This window comes from Talpa occidentalis, unplaced genomic scaffold, assembly GCF_014898055.3.
Source record: "Talpa occidentalis isolate TD23 unplaced genomic scaffold, MPIMG_talOcc4v2.1 talOcc4.9, whole genome shotgun sequence".
Lineage (NCBI taxonomy): Eukaryota > Metazoa > Chordata > Mammalia > Eulipotyphla > Talpidae > Talpa > Talpa occidentalis.
This window is the reverse complement of record NW_023605305.1, coordinates 84,300,581-84,324,250: the sequence shown is the minus strand read 5'-3', so window position 1 is coordinate 84,324,250 and position 23,670 is coordinate 84,300,581. Positions and strand designations below refer to the sequence as shown.

At 42.8% G+C, this 23,670-nt stretch overlaps 1 protein-coding gene across 8 annotated transcripts in view; it reads left to right on the top strand.

Moving 5' to 3' along the window:
- The window catches only part of EBF1 (EBF transcription factor 1), a 388,135-nt gene that overhangs the window by 1,103 nt on the left and 363,362 nt on the right, over window positions 1-23,670 (top strand). For 7 of the 8 annotated variants that reach the window (XM_054691687.1, XM_054691686.1, XM_037499686.2 and 4 more), the window contains exons 2-5: window positions 2,618-2,774; window positions 3,347-3,410; window positions 4,070-4,125; window positions 14,845-14,918. In XM_054691687.1, the coding sequence (XP_054547662.1) occupies window positions 2,618-2,774; window positions 3,347-3,410; window positions 4,070-4,125; window positions 14,845-14,918 (351 nt within the window). Of the gene's footprint in view, window positions 1-912; window positions 1,396-2,617; window positions 2,775-3,346; window positions 3,411-4,069; window positions 4,126-14,844; window positions 14,919-23,670 lie in introns of those variants that run through there. The other variant, XM_054691688.1, reaches the window with a different exon arrangement.

Genomic DNA, 23,670 nt, shown 5'->3' with positions numbered 1-23,670 from the left:
GCGGGCCGGGCCGCGCTCCGGCGCCCGCCGCCCGGGTCAGCTCGCCTCGGGGCTCGGCGCTCCCCGGCGCCCGCCTCGCTCGCCCGCGGCCGCGGGGCCCGGAGCTGCCCGAGCGGGGGGCGCTCCCCGGCGCCCGCTCCGCGGCTGTTTTCGTTTTGTTTAAGGCGAAGAGGCGGCTCGCCGGCGCGGTGCTGGATAGTGCGCTTCCACGCGTGGCTGTTTCTTCTCCGCCGGCTGTCCTGTCCTCCTCCTTGCTTCCTCGCGTCCTCCGCGCTTCCTTTTCTCCCTGAATTTCTTTCGTTTTTTTCTTTCTTTTCTTTCTTTTCTTTCTTTCTTTCTTTCTTTCTTTCTTTCTTTCTTTCTTTCTTTCTTTCTTTCTTTCTTTCTTTCTTTCTTTCTTTCTTTCTTTCTTTCTTTCTTTCTTTCTGTTCTTTCTCTCTTTCTGTTCTGTCTGTCTTTCCTTCTGTTCTTTCTGTCTTTCTGTGCTTTCTCTCTCTCTTTCTTTCTTTCTGTCTTTCTTCTTTCTGTCTGTTCTTTTTGTTCTTTCTGTCTTTCTGTTCTTTCTGTCTGTCTGTCTTTCCTTCTTTCTGTCTTTCTGTGCTTTCTCTCTCTCTCTTTCTTTCTTTCTGTCTGTCTTTCTGTTTGTTCTTTCTCTTCTTTCTGTCTTTCTGTTCTTTCTGTCTGTCTGTCTTTCCTTCTGTTCTTTCTGTCTTTCTGTGCTCTCTGTGCTCTTTCTTTCTTTCTTTCTTTCTTTCTTTCTTTCTTTCTTTCTTTCTTTCTTTCTTTCTTTCTTTCTTTCTCTCTTTCTTTCTTCCTTTCTTCCATCTTTCTGTTCTTTCTGTCTGTTTGTCTGTCTTTCTGTTCTTTCTTTCTTTTTCCTCTGTCTCTCTGTCTCTCTCTCTCTCCTCCTTTTAAAAAACTTTCCCTCCTCTTTTCCGCCCACCCTGTTATCCTTTCCTCTCTCTCACCAGCCTTTCTTCCTTTCCTTTCTACCTTCTTTCCTTCCCCCCTTTCCTTTCTCCCCTTGCTCCCCTCTTCCACCCGCCTCTTCATTTTTCTCCGCATCCTCTTTTTGGCCTCTGCTCACCTCCCTTTCTGGTCTTTTCTTTCTCCATCTCTCCCCAGAATCCTTTCTTATGTCCCCTCTCTGGCGCTCCATCCCTCTCTCTCTAGCTTCCGTTTTCTGTCCACCTGGAGAACAGCAGCTCCTAACTTAAACTCTGACATCCAAAAGTCCACCCCACTTTCTGTCACTTCACCCCTTGCAGAGCCTCTCCCACTCTCAGCTCCAGGACTCCTAGACTAGATGACCTGGAGGCGTTGCACTGCGAGATTGATCTGGGGGAACTTTCCTGGGCACCCTCAACACCCTTTCACCCGGCATCCAGGTCCCAAGTGAGAAATGGCTTCCCCTCGGCCCACCCCCAGGCCACCAGCTGGGCTTGGAGGTGTGGGCGATCCAGCAGCCCCAGGCTCGGTGGGACTCGGAGAGGGCGGAAGGGGAAGACGGAAGATGACTAATTCCGTTACCCCTCATCTCCTCCAGGGCCGGGACAAGTGTCGGTAACACTGTTCCCATTCCCGCTGTGCGTAATGATGGGGGTGGTTGGTAGTGAGAGTGAGTTGGGTAACTAGACTGGAAGCGAAAGTGTGTCTTTGTGTGCGCGGAGCGTGCATGTGTGTGTGTGTGTATGTGTGTGTTTGTGTTTGTGTGTGTGTATGTGTGTATGTGTGTGTGTGTGTGCGCGCGCGCGCGCGCGCGCCCTTGTGTTGGGCAGGTCCGGCTGTCAGTGGCCGCCCTGCGCCCCTGGAGCCCCAGCCTCTAGCCCCCGGCGGGCGCGCTCAGCCCGCAGCCCTGATCCACAGGATTTCTTGAATGAGTGTAAGGTTTTCTGCGGAACAGCAAAACTTTGTCAGGGTCGGTCTTTAAAAAACACCCCCAGTTCCCTTTCCCATCGCGACTACCGCTGACAGTTCTGATTGCCACGCTTAGATAATTTTTTCCGACACATGCTTTATTTAGGGGGCCATGTGGCTTCCCGAAGCCGGGCGCCGGTGGCTGGCTAGGGCGCAGGAGGCTTCCTGGAGAAACGGAGCATGTTCCCCTTTTCTTCCCACCTGCCCACGGAACTGAGACCCAAGATTCGAGGGGATGGCGGGAACCAGTTCCCGACGCTCCTTTCCTCTGTGCTGTAATCCACAGGCTCCATTTCTCCAACGAGAGTTCACCTCAACTGGCACTACTTTTCTTCCTCCCCACACAGCACATATTAGGTTCCAGTACATGCTTGCAGCGTTTGGTCTCCTGTGCAAAACCCAGACAAAACTTTCACACCTCTTGGGTCAATTATGTGTCTTGAGGGGTGTCCAGTCCTCCGCAGGGACAAGCATGTCCCGTTCCATGGCGGCCCAGGGCGCCTGAGGTTTGGTGGAGGGAGACCCACTGGGTGTTCAGGGCAGAGGACCTGGGTGTTCAGGGCAGAGGACCTGGGTGTTCAGGGCAGAGGACCTGGGTGTTCAGGACAGAGGACCTGGGTGTTTGAGGATTCGGGGGTGTGTAAAGGGCAAACGGGTTGGTGCCCGGGTTAGCCGTCTAACTCTGCGTCTTTGGCCGCAGCGGGGTGGGTCTGGCCCGGGCTCACTTTGAGAAGCAGCCGCCTTCCAATCTGCGGAAATCCAACTTCTTCCACTTCGTCCTGGCCCTCTACGACAGACAGGGCCAGCCCGTGGAGATCGAGAGGACAGCCTTTGTGGGGTTCGTGGAGAAAGAAAAAGTAAGTGGGTGCAGCGCCGCTGCCCCTCGCCCCTGACTTGGGGAGCAGGCCCAGGCGCTTTGGGAGGCACTCTCCTGTGTTAGTGCAAAGCATCCATAACACTTTTGTGCGCGGGGTTCCCCAATCCACTTCCCGTCCTGGGCGAACCCGGGCTCCTCGGCCACGAGGTTCTGCTCCCCAAAAAGTTCGCGCGGAGCCCCCAGAGCTGGAGAAAAGCGAGCGGGTCTTAGCGCTCCAGAGTCAAGGGCGCCCGGGATGAAGGGATGAACCCGCCCTCCACCGCGCGACCACTCACAGCTCCCGCCTCTGCTGGCCCAGGCCCGTGCCCCCAGGCCCTGGGAAGGGGATCGCCCGCGCGCACCCCACGGAAATTTCTGGAAGGGAAGAGGGAGCAGTAAGGGTCGGGGGGCGACAGAGGCATCACAGTTGGCCGCACTTTCTGCTGCTCGTGGGCCTGTCTGGCTGCCCAGTCCGGGGTCCGGCTTGGGGAAAGTTGCCTCGAAGTCGCTCTGCTGGCTCACGACGAACTCTCTCCCGCGTCTCCTGTGTCTTTGCGTTCTGCTGCGACCCAGGAAGCCAACAGCGAAAAGACCAATAACGGGATTCACTACCGGCTCCAGCTCCTCTACAGCAATGGTGAGGCTCTGGTCGGTCCCCGCAGGCACCCGGGTTGAAGGCGGTGGGTGCGGGAGAGCTCCAAGTAGAGAAGAGCCCGGGCAAACTCAGTGATCCACCATCCTAGGGGTTAACCAACCTCTCCTAAGTTTTGCCCAAGGAGGTTTCACCCAAGGAGGCCCTGAAGTAGCTCGAAGGCACCAAGTCAGGCCAAGCGCATACCTGGGGCCAGGTGTGGTGCCTTGGTCCTCGCTGGACGCTGCCCCACTTCCCAAGGCCTGTCCCCTTGGCTTCACCTAGACTCCAGGCTCAAAGCACCCTGTACTCAGGGGGCCAGAGCTACCATCGTGGCCTTGATGGTTCCCGGGGCGCCTGCAGAGAGCTCAGGCAGTGGGAAGGGCAAGTAACCAGGTAGGGGTCCCGGCCCACAGCTGCTGCGCTGCTTGGGGCTGTCATGCCTTAGCGCCAGGACTAGGCCAGCGGGCCCCCTTCTCCTGACATTGGATAAAGGGGGCAGGAGGAGTCCCGCTGAACTTCTGTGGGACAGTTGGAGTTCCAATAAGCCTTGGAACCCCTTTGTTTGTTTGGCTTTTTCTTCTTTCTTCTTCTTTTTGTATTGTAGCAGATCCTCTCTCACTTAATTCTCATCCGTTTCCCATATCCCCCCTCCTTCTCCCTAGGGATAAGGACAGAGCAAGATTTCTACGTGCGCCTCATTGACTCCATGACAAAACAAGTAAGTTTCTTAATTTCGCGCCGCAGGGGTGACTCTAGCTAGGGTGGTAAAATTTTGCGCGAGTAAGAAATTGACTACTCCATAGTGAGAACTCAGAGGAGCTGGGACTTGAACTCTTAACTCCAGTGCGGCCAGAGGACTGTGCTCCGGGCGCCGAACTCCAGTGCCTGTATGTGCACTTGGGAACCGCAGCGGGGAAGCTGGCTCGACGGCTCCCTCCTTCCAGGGGAGACTCAGGCCTTGTGAATTAAGACTAGCGGGTGCTGGGTGGGGAGAACACTGCTGAACTTCTTTTGACCCGGCCAGGAACCCCAGGGGGCGCAAAAGGTGCCTGGGGACCTAGTGCAGAGAAGGCTGAACCTTTGAAACCCAAACCTTCTTGGTCCCCCCCCTAGGAAGCAGAGGATAGAGCGAATGGGGTGGAGGGCAAAAGCAGCCTCCCTAGAAGTGGTGAGATCGGCCGAGAGAGCAGACGATTCTCTCCGTATATTATTATTATTTTTAAAGGAGGCTGCGGTGGTGGCAGTGCTAGAAGTGGGAGCGACAATTGTTAGAGGATATTTTGCAAAAATCCTCCTGCTTTTGCCTCCAGTTTTGGCAAGGAGCCAGGCAGCATGAGTGAGCTTGTGGTCTTAAAGGCACATAGACGGCTTTTTCTAAAACTCCCCAACATGCGGGTGTCAAGCAGTATACATTAAGGGTGAGTTATGGTTTAAAAGATACAGTTATGAGCCGAGTCAGAAAAGAGGCTTGACATTTTAATGAGGCACAGGAGTGTTTTTTTTTTTTTAATTTTAAGAAAAAGTTTAGTTTCGGAGTTAAGTAGCTGGTTAGGTAGTTGAAGGACTTAGTAACAGAAAAAAAAAAAAAAAGAGAGAGAGAGACAGCTTTATTGGGTGGGGAAAAGAAATTAGGACAAAGAGAAAAGTTATCCATTGTGTACCAACCACCAATTTAGCAAGAGGGTGAAAACATGTTTGTTTGATTGTGATTTTAAAATGTTTTCTTTAAAGTAAGGGAGGCGATCCTTTTTCATAGATACTGGCTTGGAAGATTTCAAATTAGGATATACATGCATATTTAAAAACTGTTTTTAGATAAGCTTGAATATGTTGTATGAAATGCATAGTAATAAGCTGTTGTGAGTTTTGAAATCTACTCAGCAAGAACCAATTTGATACCAGCTAACTTTGATCAGTAATCTCATATTTCAGTGTGGACCAAGTAGAAAGCATGGGGACTTGAAGTGTATTTTTAAAAATAATAAGTTAATATCAATTGAAATTATTGGCCAAAAATTTGATCTTCTTGAAGGTTTTAAAAAAATTTCTTAGTTGATATTCACAGTAAATCCACATTTGTACTTTTGGTCTTATTTTTTCAAAATGGTTTTGATTTGTTACATAGGATAATTCCCTTTAATTTGGACGCATTGCATTCTGCTAAAAAATTCTCCCTTGTCAAACAGAAACAGAAAAGTCTGATTTCAGTAATATCTTTAAAAATTGCTATCAAAACAAAAATGTCTTGACAAGAGTTTTGTTTTTAAAAAAATTGTCAGAAACCCTGGATTTCCTTTCATACCATTCTCATTAGAGGGGAAAAAATAGGAGGGGGAAGGGATAAAGCATGGATTCTAATACTGTTCTATCTATATTGATTTGAATTTACTTTTAAGAGGTAAAAATTGTGTGACATAGTGTGTACGGCCTGTCTGGTTATGTAACACTGGCCACTTAGATATTAAATTATAGGCAGCTCTATGAAAGGAACAATTGTAAGAAGTGAAAAATTAGGACATGTTAGACGTGATTAACTTCTCTCAAAACTTTATTTTAGACCCCTTAAAAGAAAACTGCCACTGAGAATTAATTTCTCCATTATGAAATGAACTGACTTTACATCCTTTCATAGGGTAGAAAAAATAATCTTGGTTTTTATAAAGCAAAATATCACATGTCATTTTAGTAATGAGGTCTATAGTCTTAAGAAAAACTACAGCTTAAGGCATTCTTTGACTGTTCAGTATCATAAATTCTATCAGTTGGGAGGGGGACCAGGACAAGATAGAGGTTTTTTTTTAATAATAGCAGGTACAAGAAAGTCATTTGCCATATTATGGCATCTTGCTGAAAGTTAAAATTATAAATGTATGCAATTATATATTTTGGTGGGGAGTGACCTGAAAAAAGGTTTAAATAATTATCTGAATTCAGTCTAAAAATAGCAAGAAAAAGGGATTTTTTTGAGTCATACCTGTTTGCTTTCATAATAATTGTCTAATGCTTTCTGTGTAGCTTTCACTTTGAAAGGCAATCCCTGCCCATTATCCGGTTGCTTGTTCGATGATTATGTATTGTAAGAGTTTGGGAAGTAGGCTAGCTTCTTGTGTACACAGTGAATACAATAGTCTTCAAAAAGCAGATCAGTGTGTGGGAGCATAACTTTCCTTTGCTGGGACATAATTATTTTTACTTTAGTCTCGATGAGTGAGGCTGTGGATTCTCATCTAGCTTAGCTTGAAATTATTTTATGATAATTAAATATCAACTCTGATTTAAAATTTCCTAAATTTTTAACTTTAATTAGGAATGCAGTGACCCCTTCAATCAGAAGTGAGTCTTGACATAAGTTGAGTGATTGTAAGGTTGTACTTTTTTTTCCCGTGAAATTCTTCCAGATAGACTCAGGATTTTGATATTGAGAATGCAGAATGGGATAAATTCAGTGACGTGATAGTTTTAATAACATCATTAATTTAGAAGGAAACAAGTGTTTTCTCCGAGCTGCGTTTGTTCTAACATTTTTCATAGCAGAAGCCTAGCTTTATGTGTGTGATACCATCTCTCTGACGCTCAACGTGGGGTTAAAACACATAGGGAATCTTTGCAAAATCCCAAACTTGCTGTGCACTCTATATTTTTGTAGAAATGTTCCTGATTTTGGGTGAAGTTAGCAGCACTCAGATCAAACAGAAATGTATTCAATCAACCAAGATGTATTGGCATGACACAGTGTTTCACACCTTTCCCAAGCCCGTCATTTACTGTTTTGGGTGATGACTCTTAATTTTGGACTCTAGCAAGAAAGAGGAAGCTTCTTTAGAAGTGGGTATGTAAGAACCTGAGTGACTCCCTTCTCCCTATGCTTCTGTTGTAAAACACAAAGGATGTCATGATATTTAAAAATTTGTCCCCAACTAGAAAGTCAGGGACTTGCTTTTGGGAAGGGTTGTTCAAAACCAAGTTTAGCTGGACTAAAAATAGGTTGTTTTTGTGTCATGGCTGTTTTTGGTATTCCATTAGTGAGCATGTACAAAGGCCTGGCGCTCCCGAAGTCCATGACTGTTGTATTCAGAAACTGTATCTACTGCAGAAGCTGAAATGAACCCGGTGGGGAGGTCTGAGATTTAAAGTGCCTCACTGCAAAATTTCATGTAGTATTTGAAATATGATTACGTACTGTGATTGCTTCAGCGAGTCATTTATCTTTAAGTAGTTAAAAAAGTCTTTCAGTTATCTCCTGTCCTGCCATCTTGCTTTAAATAAGTGACATTTTTATAATGCAAAGAAAAAGTACCTACTCTATAAAGTCAGCAGAAACAAAACATTCCCTGCCTCCAAACAAAAGCTTTTATTTTTGGAAAGGGAAAATGATAGCAACATAATCCTTGTATGTATGCATTTAAAGGTAGGTGAGGAGACCCTCAAACATCTCTGCAATGTGCGGGGGTAGGGGGGTGCCCAAGGTAGACTAATCAGAAACCCTGTCATAGCTCTCTTGCCAGCTAATCTGCTTTATATATTTCTTTTGATGTTCTCGGTACTGGAGGTTATTGATGCCAGTGCATTTTTTCCTATTGATTGTTTTATTATATCCTACCACAGCTATGTAGATTTGATGAACAACCCTTTCAGTTCAGGCTCTTCATTGGTAGATAAACACATTTTTAGTCTATCAGTACATTCTGAAAGGATCCACTAGGCCAGCAGAGAAGATCTTTCATATATTTGGGGAAACAAACAAACAAACAAGAACAGGCAAGTTTATAGTCGAAAGCCAGATTTCAGCAGCTTTCTCTCTCCTTTGGTAACATGGCAAAAATGCAGGTGATTTAAATTTCCTTGCACATAGAGGAATGAAGAAGTTTGGAATTTTTATGCATGATCAGGACCTGTGTTTGGGAAAATGTAAACTCATCACAGTGGAAAATGTGTTGTTTGGAGTCTGGGGGTGAAAACAAAGCTGATGGTTTTGGAGAGATTGCCGGAGCCAGATGGCCTAGTACTTCCCCAGTCTGGCGGTCCAACTGCTCCCTCCTGGATAATATACAGCCATTTGTTCGGGGATATTTACGCTAGAGCTGTTTCCATGTGAATGTTTGAACAGCATTAAAAAAGAACATATTAGTAGTGATGCATTTATTGAACTTGTCTGACTACAACGGTTCTCTGTTCTTATGTCTTTACTTATATTGCTGAGACCAGCAAAGGGGTTGTTTGGATGTTGGTGAATTGTTTACCTAGTTGTTGAGCAAGAATGATTTGATCTTAGTAATTCAAGTATGTAAGCATTTGGAATCAAACTAACAGAAATAACGGTAGCACATACTTTGTAGCTCTATCGTGAGCATTAAATGAATTCATATATGTAAAGTGCTTAGAGTAGTGACTGGCACATACTAAGTGTTTAATAAAGGAGCTTCCTTATTATTATTATTATTATTACATCATCATCATCATTATCATCATCATCCTCCCGCTGGGTTGACCAAGCCAGTCTATCTACTAATAGAGATGTAAATGTAGTTATCATAGGAATGAAATTATCTTTGATCATTTCTAGAAAAAGAAATATAATATGGGATTGTTGGAACAATTCAGTTTTTATCTTGGCATTTGAATAATATAAGGGATTTTATTTCTTTGAGACATAAAAGATGCATTCTAAAGCTAACTGCTTTTGGGGACACACTCTCTTTTTATCCAGGGCTGTGATGTAACTGAACGGCACACTGAATATGATATCATTCCTTTGCAACTTTCCTAATTCAGGTCTGAAAACCGGCCTGCTTAGCCGCTGAGCTGAAATTACATCTCTGTAATTTGTTCACCAGTAGTCAAACTGCTAATTGAAGCAAAATTATTTTTTATTTTATCCCACTATTAATCCTGGATTGCTGTTTGACACAATTGTTTATGAAATGTCAGATCGGTAGTATTTTCTTTGGCACTGGTTTATTTTTAACTAGGACTTCTTCACCTACTGGAAATTTCTAGTACCACATTAGCTAGCACTTTTTTAAATGACAAGCAGTGGAACTTGGTGATTGAATGTTAAGGATGAATATTGTGGTGTGTTGATGTTGTAGGTATTCATATTATTTTTGATTAGTTTCAATTCCTGGTAATTTGCTAGCAAAGGCTCTTTGACAGTGTGATTTAGAGAACTCTTCAATTCTGGTGAAGGCACTTTGTACATTCAATGAACTTATCATTTAAGTGACAAATTAGGTTTGGTCTTTTATTTTGATTGTGAAAAAAGGAACAGCATATTTTCAAGGTTGCTGTTTTGATTCAAATGGAAAATTAGGAGTTTTTGTTAGTTGTAAATAAACCTCATTCTCTCTCTCTCTCTCTCTCTCTCTCTCTCTCAACTAATGAGGAGCCTTCTGTTTGTGGTAATCTTAGAAAGGCTTCTAATGAAAACATTTTGTTCTTAGAAACTTTTCGGAATTTGATGAACGAAAGTCAAATGTATTCTCCTTGTCTTCTATATTTTGGCATGGAAAACAAAGAGTTAAAACTATTAGAAAAGTAAACAAAGAAAATCCACCCCTGGTTCTTTGTATTTCCTTTGGCTTCCTAGTGAAGTATGGTCCTGCTGTATGTTCACAGTATGTTTTTCATTTTATGGGGTGGTCTTCACCATAGTAGGTATCAATGAACTTCTAAGTCCCAGTCATATTTTGTGAAACCAGGGATGAGCCATACTTTGCAAGATGCTTCTGCAACAGTGAAACCTAGGTAGACTTCCTATGTTTATTGATTGATTTCCTTCTGAAGATGCTATAGATTTATTGATAATTGGGCATTTGAAATTGATTGCATCTTCTCCTCTAACAGTAAACCTGCATTGTTGTTGCTTAAGGTTGTGAAAATTTAACAATTCCTGTTCTTTTTTCTGTTTTGCTAATTATAAAAAGTTATTCTAGGGAAAAAACCCTCAATCTGAGAGTTAATAGAGTATTCAAAATAATTGTGATTTTTTTTTTCCTGCTTATGAGAGGAGGCTATCAAGAAGAGGAGGCTAAGATATCAGGAAAAAAATCTGTTCCAACTATTTCAAGTTTTGACCACTTTCACCAGGTTTTTAAAATTAAGAAGTTGTTAGTGCTGTTTATTCTTTTCCTTTTCTTCCTGTACACACATTCCTGCCCCATTAAGGGTTTTATTTGCCCCTGGCAGGATTAATATAAACATCTACTGGACATTATATTTTTTGTTTCTTTGGTTAAAAACTCAACGTACTTTGCTCACTATCAATTCATTTATTTAAATAGTATATTTTATAAGCTTTCTGCCCACCTCCTGCCCATCTCAGTATCAGGCCTCCCATCCTTACTCCTGATAAACACATTGATTTATTTAAACCACTGCTGTCTTTGTCGCCCTCACAGCAGACCTCCGCATAGCAAGCAGACGCATGATTTACTATGGAGGATGAAAATAAGCCCTCTTCTTGGTGTTCCATTGTCTGGGCCCTAAACCAGCTGTCTATTAAAATGGTTTCACTTAAAATAGTCAATGCTGTTTATATGCTTCTGCAATCTCCCAGCTGATCCAGCCTCAATGAGCTTTATTCATGGCCCACGGAGGCACATATTTAAATTAGAAAGAAAAGCAGAAACTTCTCCCTAAGTGGGTGTTAGAGGATCCCTTTCCTTTCAGGCTTAAAATCTGGATTTGCTGAACTGTGGGTGCTAAATGGAGAGGGGAGAGATTGATATGTGGCTATCACTTGTGTCAAAGCTGGAGGGATAGCTTGGTGGCATTTTTAAAAGTCTGTCTTGTTGTTGATACTTTGCATTGGAGACATTCATCATAATAAATGTATCATCTTCTCTTGTATTAGATCTCATCAGAATGTTGATTTCTTGGTCCATACCTTTATGTGAGTGAGTGAGTGAGTGTGTGTGTGTGTGTGTATATATGTGTGTGTGTGTTTTTTAGCAGCCTTTCAGTAGCAAAAAGCACTTAGGATAGGTAGGAGGAGAATCTGCCTTTGACAGAGTTCCACTCCATAGGCAACCCACTTACCCGGGTTCTAGCTTGCTCCACTTACAGGATTTTGCTTTTACTCCAAAGAACAGTGAAAATGCTCCCTGTTTGCTGTTACTTCAGAAGTCCCAGAAACAGTGCTTCTCTCTTTGTGTGTATATGCTAAAAAAATACTGTTCTGTTGAGGCTTCAAGAAGAGGGACAACAGAAACCTCACGAGTCCATCTCCCCCCATCATTTCTAACTATTACCGGGCAAATCCAAACTCAAGCTTTCATTTTCCTTTGCTTGATTTATAGAAAGTTTCTCCATTTTGACTCTGTTGACACAAGTGAAGTCCTGTTTGGCATTTGGGAAAGCGATGATTATAGGGGTCCTTGACCTTATAGAAATGACGACTGGTCCCCAAAGATAACAACATGGGCTTCTTGGGAGTCCACAGAGCAGCTACTGTTTTAGGGAGTCAGGAATATTGCAGTATATCTGTAATTGAATATCATTATGGCCCCACAGATTTCAGTGCAACCAGCAGCCTCATTAAAAATATTATTGGAAATCATCTAGAAATAATCAAAATGAGGTCTGATGTAAATACTCCCTTCTCCACACACAAAACCCCCAAAAACCCACAACTTATTTTTTTTTTATGGGAGGGCAAACACCAATATATGTGTATTTATTTACCAATTTTTTTTGTAGTAGTTTAGCATGACAAATACCTAAAGTTGAAACAGAGGCATCAGTGAGCATAGGAAACATGTAGTAATTATAAAAGAATTTTGCAGAAATACAGGTTACAATTGTTTTTGTGCCATGCATGCGATCTAATCAGTTATCACCATTGTTTCTTTGAATCTTCAGCAGGGTTAAAGTAAATGAAGTAGGCAGATAAAATTTTTGGTTTTCAAAGTGGTTTCAATTTACCTAATGCATTTTCTTGATTAAAGCAACTTCCTGGGCATTTCAAAAGGTCTTTCAAGAATATAGCAAAGCATCATCAATGCTTGCTAAGACTAGTGGATGAAAATTTGAGATTCAATATGATATTAACATAATCTAGATTATGTCCTGAGCAAATCTCTGAATTATCTAAGGTGAAGTAGTAACTTTTCGGTGTGGGAATCTGGCTCATGATCATTGGTGGAAGCAGGGAGCTCCTTAACCAAATGCTCAGCGTTATGTTGCCACGAGTGGAACTAGTTTGACAGTTTGACTAGATGCACTGAGAAACTGTGAGCATCACGTCCGTGGTATTCTGGCCTGAATTGTGTAACTTCTGTCTAAATCCGAGGAAACATCAGACAAACCCAAATTGAGTATGTTCTACAAAATAACTGGCCTCTGTTCTTCAGCAATTGTCAATGTCATAAAGTTTTAAGCCTCAGAATGTTCTGTATTAAAGTGACAAGCCAACAGAATGCAGTGATTGATATTGGACTTTCTTTAGCTATAAAAGACATTATTGGGTAATTGGTGAATCTTAGTAAGGTCTGTAGATTAGATTATTATATTGTATAGTTAATTTTCTGATTCAGATAATTGCACTGTGACTATGTAACAGAATTCCTTGTTTTTGAGAAACAAGGAAGTATTTAGTCTGAAGTATTTAGGGCGTGTCTGCAATTTAGTAATAAATGTCTGGGGGAAAAATAGAGAGAGAGAAAAGAGTAAAGCAAATTTAATAAATCATAAACATTTGAGGACTCTGGGTACTCTTAAGTACCTTGGAATTCTTTATCTAATCTTGCAACTTTTCTATGGCTAAAATTAGATGGAGAAAAACATTAAGAAAATATAGTTCTCATAGGCTAACCATAAAACAATGATTTTGATGGGCCAGTAGTAGAGACATGTTTTGTCCTTGTGCAGGTACTTCTGGTCAATTTTTTGTGGGTGTGATTTTTGTTTTGTAAAGAGTTAGACGTTATAACTAACACCTACTTGGAGGGTCTGACACACTACCTTAGGCAGGCCCTATCCTTTCCAGGTTCTCAAAGTATCAGATTCATAAAGAAAGAACATTAGAGCCAACTATTAGATAACTACTGCGACATCTGTATGTACTAAATAAGGAGAGTGTCTGATTAATTTGAGTAGTTTTGTCACCAAGAAATGGAGGGTGATCTGAATGTGTGAAAGTCATTTTATTTACAATTGGAGGCTGTGTTACATTAGGATTATGCAGTGATACAGTGTTAAGTTAGTTAACATGTGTCCTCATGCAGAGCACTGCTTACCAGTAGCTGTGTTTCTTTGGCTCAGGTATTAATATGTAGATATGCCAGGGAGCAATGGTCCCAGGGAAGCTTCCTGGTGATCTTAAGCAAGCGTTTGTGCATACTTCACTAAAAACAGACAAAAACATCTTGCCTGGTGAGATGGCTTGATATTCTAGGTTTTGAGAGTCATATGGGATTCTGAGTTAAGGAGAAAACTGTGGCTTAAACCCACACATAGCATGTGCCAGCCAGGATCCCTGTTTGGGTGGGTGTACTCAGCCTGTTAGCGGGAAGAAGGATTTTTCTCTGATTGATGAATCATCTCAAAGAAGACACAGTTAGTGAATGGTCTCATTAACCATACCCTCACCCCTGGAGCACTAAAGGTTGGGGCTAGAAGTAATAAAGTGAGGCAGCAAGTACATGTCATGTAAAAATCCAGTCTACACCTTCTTGTATTTTAAATCCATGGTATCTCAGTTTGCTAAACCTTCTGGTTTCCCCCACCTCATTGATTAGATTTATTTTTATCTCGAAGGGTAAACCTATCTCACATTCTAATCCCCAAATGGGTGTTGCAGTAAGTTGGTTGAGACCTCTACAGGTGGAATCAAATGGAAAGCGCTTATGTGTTCCCTTCTTGAAATCCCTCATATTAACTTTTCTATAACTATTTATGTATGCATATAAAATTTCTTTTTCCCCCTTTAAAAAACATACATCTAATATATGTATTTTTTGTAACTTAAAAAAAATGGAGGTAACACTGGTTGACAATAATGTATGTGATTTAGGGGTATGGGTTCACACCTCTTCATATGTACATCACCACACCATGCCCACCACCAACACATCCATAACCCCCTACCACAGTCCATTGGGCTCCTTCCCCTGCTTTGTTCCACCCCTTCCCCTCTGGTGGCCTCAATTCTGCGGTCAGATTTCTGGGATTTGTTTTGACTTACTTTTGTCTGCTCCTTTGTTTTGTTTCTTGCACATCTAATACATTATTCTAAAATATACAGAAGAAACATGTCCTCTTCCACTCAGTTTGGGTTGATCTCTAGCAACATATTTGGAAACAATCAGCCTAGTAAGGACTTTGGTTCTATCAGCTAACTGGCCGGCAGGAGAGGTGAAGTGGTCTGGAACTCAGTTGTGACCATTCATTCTCTGCTACTCAGTTCTATTCTTAACTCAAATCACACCTTTGTTTACAGGCCATAGTGTATGAAGGCCAAGACAAGAACCCTGAAATGTGTCGTGTCCTGCTCACACACGAGATCATGTGCAGGTAAGACATACCTTGTTCCCTCCTTCATTAGTCAAGGGAAAATGAATTTGTATGGCAAATCTCAGTGAACTCACGTATTTTTGGGTTTACATTTATCTGACTTCTGTTGGACAATCTAAAAAGAACTGTTTGACGTGAATATTTCGTAGTATAATGTCAGGCATCACCTGGTTCTCAATTATTTATTAGATTTCATCTTGAAAATTTTCCTTTTCCATTTTGATAACATACTGCTAATGGGCACAAAGCAGTACCTTCCCCCTTTTCCTGTCAATCTAATAAAATACAATATAATCCTTTTAGTGTTAGTATATGTGCTCAACCACATTGCTAGTAAAATGAATAAGCATTCTGTTGATTGCTGCAGAAGTCACTGTTTGAATAGGATTTGAGAGTTATATTTCCCCCTTTTAATTCTCCGATTTGAAAATATGACCCTCCATACATACACATTATTCCTTCTTAAATTGGTTGTGGTGTTGTTCCCCACTCCTTGCATCTGATTTGTTTAATCTTGGTTTCCTTGCATACAACTACAATGATGTAGCTAGTATTTCTCAGCAATAGTGAGCTTTAGGAGGGATGGCAAAGCTGAGTCCCTGGAAGGTATAAACATTCATGTCATCCATGATTGAGTGTCTGAATACTTTTTGCTACATGTGAAAATAGGCCAGCAGACCCAAATTCACTCCCATGGCCTCAGCCAGTCCTCTACTTGAGAGAACAATTTTTAACTTACAGTTTAGGAATCTTATTCTTCAAAAAAACAACACCAGCACTTTGCTCCTATCTGTTCTGAGTAATTGGATAAAGCATGAAGATGCCAGTGTGCATCAGAGAAGGGCTACTAATTGCTTTGTTAGCCATGCAGGCTCTCCCTGGCACAAAGCAAGTTTGGCTCCTGACTGTCACTGACCAATCCGTTTAGGGTGTCAGCTGCCACTTTGGCCTGGCTGGGCTTTATCTGCTGCTCATGCACTTGGGGGCAAAACATCTTAAAACTCTACAGGTGGAAACCAAATAGAAAGGGCTTAGTGTGTTTCCTTCGTGAAATTCCTCCTATTAACTTCTTCCAGAACTATAATTTTGTATGTATATAAAAATTTCCTTTTCCCCAAACATACATCTAATATATTATTCTAAAATATACTGGAGTTTCACAAGTTTTCAGTTCAGTGATTGTAAAACTTGTTAATTATTCCAAAAGCAGGTTGCTTTCCTCTAGGTTTAAAGCCGCTAGAGTCCAAAAATGTCATGGATTTCATAGGAGATGTTATTAGGCAAAATTGGTGCTGTGCTGTATATAGCAGTTGTACAATTAGAGCCGAGTTGCATTTTTTCAGAGTTAAATGAGTAAAGTCATTTTGAAAGCATGAAAAAAATGACCTCCTTCGTATCAGTGTTTCCCTCACCAGCTCTCTATTTTAGCTTCTCACAATTAGCATGTCATTAGAATGAATTTGCCATGTTCCAGTGCATGTGATTCTAGCAAAATAGGAGAGACAGGAAGACAGATCTCAAGCAATAGGCCAACTAATATCTATATATCCTAGATTTGCATCTCATATCTGTACATGTTTGGACTAGGCTAGAAATCATTCTCTTCTTGAAATACTTCAAGCTATATTATGCCTTCCACACACAAGCCTACCCCCTATTAATCCGGTTTATATTTTTCTTGTTCTTAAAATTCATTGGTCCAAAGTACTTTATTATGCTGGTCGCCGTGCTTTACTGCTGATGTTCTTTCTATTTTTCAGAAACATAAAAATAGCAAAAATAAAATTCTCAAGCCACTGAAGGCAAATGATGATGTTTGTACTGTGTGGGCTAAAAGGGAAAAGCCATATTCAAAATGTCATCCTGCTAATGTTACAGATTACGTTTTCCTGGCTGCCTATAGATGTGTACAGGGTACTGTTTGTTTATCAGGCCGGCGTGACCCTATTACACAAACCTGTCATCTATTGTGAGGCTAACAGTCTTTTAAATTGCAAATCTGATCCTCTTTAGGGGGCTTTAGGAAAAAAATTCTCACTTTCCACGCCATCCTCTTTCTCTTGATTTCTTGCCTGTTGTAAGTGGAAGTTGGGATGTGCTGAATTTGCACCAGGGGTGCAAATGCGGGCTCAATTATAAGCATAAAATTAGAGTCTGTTCACCATTAATCAGCCTGGCTAATTGCTATGCACCACCATTAGCCATATGGTGTGAAAGACAGCTTGCTTTCCCCAAGATGAAATTTCTTCATTGCAGACATGAAATAGTGAGGGCCCTGGATTTTAAAATAGCTTGTTTTAGATATTTAATTTCTAAGCAACTTTCTGCAATGCTGTCTGTCAAGGCTAACAGCACAATCAAACTTTGTGTTTATGTCACCAAAGCTGTGTATTTTTAGTACATTGGGGCTATGGTGAGAGAGAGAATTTAGAACCACAGGAAAGGGCTTGGGATGATTCTGTTTTGTTGGAGGCAAAGGAAAAAGGAAAAAAAAAAAAAAGATAAACACCAGGGAGTTATGCCTCAGGTTGCAAATTTTGTTCTGCTGAGAGGGGGGTAGCCCCCTTGCAGGAATTGGCTAAGGGACCTGCAGCCATGGAGTAGGCATTGAGACAAAACCTCTTTGAGACAAAACCTCTTTGACTTGGTAGCATGGACTCTTTTCTGTGGACTTTGGGGGAGTTTTTGCATTTTTGGTAAATTGGAGTATATCCTTCTGATCATAGCGCTAATATCTGGTGGAGAAATTCTTAAAATTATATGGCCTTCAGGGGAGGGATTTTTAAATCTGAATTCCTTATGGGATTTTGATTATAAGCACATCTCAAGCTCCCAAGTCTAGATGAGAATGGAAAGTGGGAACAGTGGTTGGTCGGTGAGTCCAGTTCCCAGGCAGGCAGAAATGGATTTTGTCCCTCCTGAGTGTGGGCCAGTTGCAGGGAATGGTTCTCTGTTTTAGCAATTTTTCCAAAATTGGTGCCTGGTCTCATGGGACCATGAGTTCTCAGGGGAGCCTGGTCCCTTCCTGTGGCCCGTTCTTCCTTCCTCTTTTGCTGACTTATTCTGATTTTCTCCTTCAGATCCCCACTTATGCATGATTTTTCCAGTAAAGCGTTTCTGGCCCTTGGCCTGAGTTAAGTCCCTGTTTTGCCTTCCTGTTCTACCCTGTATTGTGCGTTCGCAACTGTGCTATACCCTTCACTCAGCACGTTGTAACATGTGTCCAGAGCCTGTCTTCCTGGGCTGGACTAAGTGTTCCTGAAGGCAGAGAATTTCCTTTTGTTTCAGTGGTCCTACCTGTAAAATGCGGAGAAGCAGTTCCTTATCGAGTAGAGTAGATGTTAAGGTTTAATGTAAGGATCCTATTGATGCTTATCATGGTCCCTGGTCTCTTATCATTATTAATAGTATTAGTATTAATATTCATGATTGCAGTAGCAGTCATCCTCTGCAGTGGATGGAGAAACTGACCCACAGCTGCTTAGAGGGAGAGATGACAACATTGAAAACAGATGACACATCCACTCTTAACATAAGTGGGCATTGTTCCTTCCAGCTGTGATGCTGAAGGTGTTTTAATTCAGTTTTTTTTTAAGCAGCTACTAAGTGCAAAGCACTGTGGAAGGTGGAGTCCAAAAGGACAGGGTTCTGTAGGAGGAGAGCTTACAGGTTAGTCTAGAGGCGAGAGCCTAGCAGACAGCCCCCAGCACTGGACCAAAGGCTGTGATGACGGGTAAACCAGGCCTGAGTCTGCTCAGAGAGGGTTGGGGAGGAGAGGGAGTAGCAGAGGGACTTCAGAGGGTGAGTTTAGATGTGTTTGGGCCCATTTGTGGGTGCTCCAGGCTGGATTTTTCTGTGGATCTCCACAAAAGGTGGGTGGACCTGTGGTCTGGAGGTAAAAGAGCTCCGACTTCAGAGGTTGTTTCCCAATGGTGAGAGTTAAATATAGGTTCACCTAGGGTTGACAGGGATGGGAGAAGAGGCCAGGGGTACATTCTTGGGGAACAATCATATTTAACTGGAGAATTAGGACAGGGCCCTTGAGCACACCAGGTGTAGCAGTCAAAGGAGGGTGTTCCAGAGAGAGAGGGAGTCATGCATGATCTCACCTGGGGGCCAAGACTGAGTGAGATGCCAGTCACAGATGAAGACTGAGAGATGAGATTCGAGTAGGGGCCTGGAACCCAGTTTTTATGGGGTTCAGGTGGCCAGCAGTGAAGATAGCCCTGGTGAGGAGAAGTGAACGTGGGCAGTGAAGACACTAACTCAAGAGAAAAGAAGGAGCAAGTCTTTTCTCTTCCTTTTTTAAAGAGAATGGGAAAACTTGACATTGCATACTGAGAGGATTGATTCACCAGGGAGGCTTTAAGGGTGTAAAACACAACCCAGAGAAGGAACCAGAGGAGGACAAGTCCTGATGAGGCAGAGGAGGAGCACCTGGCTTAGGAAGTGAGCTTACTTCAAGTGGAAGAAAAGTCAGCTCATGTCATAATTGCTCTAAAAACCAGTCGTCCTTGTCACTATTAATCAGATTGTTTAGACAATTCACACACAGGTTTCTCCTGCTACCCGAGAGTAGCATGTTCCTATGAAACCTTCACAAGTTGAGGTGATGTAAAGCGAAGAAGCAATTAGCATTCATTTTGGAAACATTTTGAGCCTTTCCAGACCCTCCAAAATAACCTGCTAAATCGTGCCAAGTAACACTTCACACCTGAGATCACGCATTGATCTGGTGAAAGCAGGCAGGCAGGGAGGATGCACACCTGTGGAGAGCAGTTCTGGGCAGCAGTTGGGCGGGGCCGAGCTCCTGCTCCAGGTGGGGCTGCTTCTAGAAAACACCATAAAGCCCACACCGAACGCCTGCTTTGCTCTTTGCCTTTGGTTGCAAAATCCTCTTCAGATTTCCTTAGGTCCTGAGAAACGGGGGATACATCTATCAGCTTTTGTCAAAGTGAAGAGGCCTGTCGGGAACTTTCAAAAAGCCCGGGGGGACATCTTTATCTCATTCTGTAGCCAATTTGGCTACTTAGGTGAGTTTTTTTGTTTTTTATTATAAAACTTAGAGGTCAAGGGCCTCCCCTGGTGGCGCAGCGGTTGAGTGCTGGGCTGCGAGGCTGCCCACAGCCTCTGCAGCGCTGGTTCGTTCCCCGGCCACCGAGTGGATCCCACAAAAACAAAAACAAAAAACTTAACGGTCAAGATGATGTTTTTCTCTTGTTAGGGGGACTCTACATGTAGGATGACATACCCTGTCTCAACATGAGGACCTGAAAGTCCCAGGGCTGGGAAGCATCTAGATATTTCTTTGCCTGATTTGTGGAGCTTGTGCCAGCTCACCAGAGAGCTGCCGCCTGTGCAAGGCTGTGGAGGGAGTCCGTGGGCTTTGTCCTGGTGTGCGCAGCTGACCGGCAGGAGCACAGCCTGCTGCAGAAAGGGCCCCTGTGTAGAGTCCACCGTGAACAGAGGACACCAGGGTGGGGGTGGGGAGTCACCTATTCCTGACCTGTGTGTTAAGGCTGTTGCTGGGGTTGCAGGTTGAGAAGGGAAGTGAGGAATTAGGAAACTCCAACTCCCCATTCCCCCCAGGTGCCTGCTTTAGGGAGCAATGCCAGGTCTGGAGGGCCAGTACATAGCAGGAGCATAAAAAGCCCCATTTAGAATGGATCACGGTCCCAGGCCACACAGAAAAGAGGGTGCAGTTATCGCTGTGATCTTGCATCAGCAGGGAAAGGTTTCCTTTTTAGAGCTTTTGCATCCGTTGGTCCTTGTGCTGAATGGTTTGTGCCATGCTCTCCTGCCTTAAACATAAGGGAACTTATTCCCCTTGAGCCTCTCCTTGGGGAAGCCTTTCTTGTTCTTTCTGAGTTCAGTTGCAGGAACCAGGGCCCTTCAGCAACCAGAAAGGAGGACTCGTGTGGGTCGGTCGTGGGGCAGAGGAACAGGTCCTGGCTCAGCTAATTTCTATGCTGACAACTAGGAGGGTATAGGGGATAGAGATCAGCTCAGTATGAAGGGAGACCTTCCTACCCCCACTGGGGTGACTTTTTAATGTTTTAACATGAAAGTGATAGTGCAACATAGAACAAAAGATCCAGAGATAGGGAAAACACCCCCACAAACTCCCCCACTTCTTTGTTTCCCCCCATGCCCTTTCTCCTGCCCCTCATCCCCACAGAAATCTCACTTTATTTATGGAAGTCCACTAGTTTGTGATTATTTTGCTTTGTCCATTTATCTGCCAGGATCCCTTATTTTACTCATGTACATGAAGATGTCCAATATTGTCGTTGACTTGCTTTACTGCACATGATTTTTTCATACTCTTTCCATTTTTCTGTAAATGGTAACATTTCTGTCTTTCCTTGTAGCACATTAATATTCTGTTTGTGGACAGACCACATCTTCATGCAGTCCTCTATCAGTAGGCACTTAGGTTGTTTTCAAGTCCTTGCTGTTGTAAATCATGCTGCTATAAACACTGTGGAGCCTGTAGGTTTTTTGAGTTGCTGTTTTCACATTCTTTGGATAGAGGTCCAGGAGTGGGATTGCTGGGGCATATGATATTTCCATTTTTAGTGTTTTAAGATAAATCCAGTTTGCTTTTCAAAATGGCTGCACCAGTTTACATTCCTGCCAACAGAGTAAAAGGTTCCGATTTCTCCACATCTTCTCTAGCACTGGTTGTTGGGGCTCGTTCCCCACTTCTTATTCCACTCCTGAGAGTTGCTTCTTTGAAGTTTTTGTCTGTTCATTCAGAAAATATTTTCTGAGGGCCTACTGTGTGCTGGGTCTGTTCCAGTTGCTAGGGATATAGGGCTGAGCAAAACCATCTGAGACCCTGTCCTCAGGGGCCTTGTATTTTTTTTTTTAATTTTTTTAATTTTTATATTCCCCATACAATTGCAACCCCCCTGATTTTGACCCCAATCCCTCCTTTCTCCGCCTGCCCCCCCCCCCAAGTGTGTCTGTGGTTCATAGTTGTTTGTTGATTTTGATTTTTTTCTTTCTTATAGTTATTCTTTTCCCTGGTCCCTTATTTAGGTTTTCTAGATTCCTGCTATGAGTGAGACCATCCGGTATTTTTCTTTTTCTTTCTGGCTTATTTCACTGAGCATGATCCCTTCCAGCGCCATCCATGTTGCTGCAAATTGCATGTGTTTATCTTCTTTGAATGCTGAGTAATATTCCATGGTGTATATGTACCACATCTTCTTGATCCAGTTCTAATGAGAGAGACAGAAAGTAAAGAAAACATATAGAAGATGATGTGGGGCGTGTTAGGAAGAAGAGTGAACAGGGTTTGGGGCTAGAGAGTGCTGGGGTAGTTAGGGAGGCCTTTATATAGAGATTTGGATGAGTAAACCAGCTTGGGGCATTTTCCCTCTTCCCCTGGCCGCCTCCTTCATGATTTTATTTTTCTTCCAGAAATAGGATCATCCCATAAATATCCTGCATCTTGGTTTTCTCAATTCACGATGTAATGTAGACTTCTTCCTAGTATTGTACGTGAAAACTTACCTTCATTCTTTCCAATGCTGTGAGAATTCCATGTTTGTATACACACTGTAGATATGTGTATATGTATGTGTATTTATGTGTATAAATATATTTTCAGTGGGCTCATATTGGAGACACTGTCTTGTAGCTACAGCACAGGGTCCAAGTAGCCTGTTTAGGTAATGCTGACTGTGTGGCTTGGTCACATGACTCAGGAAACCTGCTGGGTGGCTTTGCGTATTTGGCAAAAAATTTCCTTCATACATGCTCAGTGACCTCCAGCCCCTTCCCTCTGCTTTCTCTTTTTTCTATCAGTCCCCATTCTACGCCTGCTCTGCCCTTCTTTTCACATGTCCATTCTTCTTTTCACATGCCCATTCTTTTTTTTAATTTTTAAAAGATTTATTTATTTATGTATACAAGAACTGGGGTCCAGGCCAGAGGTGGGGAGGGGCATTAAGAGGATTCACCAGAGACAGAGTGGAGAGAAGAACAGGCGGATCTACTGAGATACATGCTGAGGGGAACAGCGGCGAGACAGGAGAGGTCTGTCCCACATGTCCATTCTTCATGTCTGTCTGCGGCTCTGGGTCCTTTAGGCCAAGGCAGAGAGAGGTGGTTCTCATTTGTGCTTTGCTGTAGCTCATCTGGCTGGTCCCCTAGGACATTTTTATTCAAGGGGGATGAGGGCAGTGCTTAAGTCAAAGGCTAAATCTCAGGCTTAGTGTGGCACCTGTTTGGGATAGAAGGTGGGTTGGGAGCAAGCCTTCCCTCATTAGCAGTGCCCACCTAGAGGGTCAGCCTGGCAGCCTTTAGCTGTTACCTTCCTATTTGCTTGGATTGTATCCCCCGTCCCCAATATATTACATTCATGCCTGAGGTGAGTCAGTCAGTCACTCATTCATTCAATATTTGAGCTTCTTTATTCTCTCCCATGCCTTAGGCTATAGTTTCTTTCCTTATGAAGTATCTGGGTTAGCAGGGTGGGACTTGGGAAGAGATAGTCCGAAAAACACACAAGTATTTACACAGCACTTTTGTAAATGAATATTTACATTAGAATTAAATTTTATAAATAAAATTTGGATATTTATAATTCACATAAATTTAAATAAACATGTAATTTATACAAACATACATTTATATAAGTATAATTTATGCATTATATCTTTATGAATTAGCAATAAACTTTTTATATAAAATTAAAAATTATGTGTAGCAATATAAATTGCATTGTGTTGAAGCCCTGAAA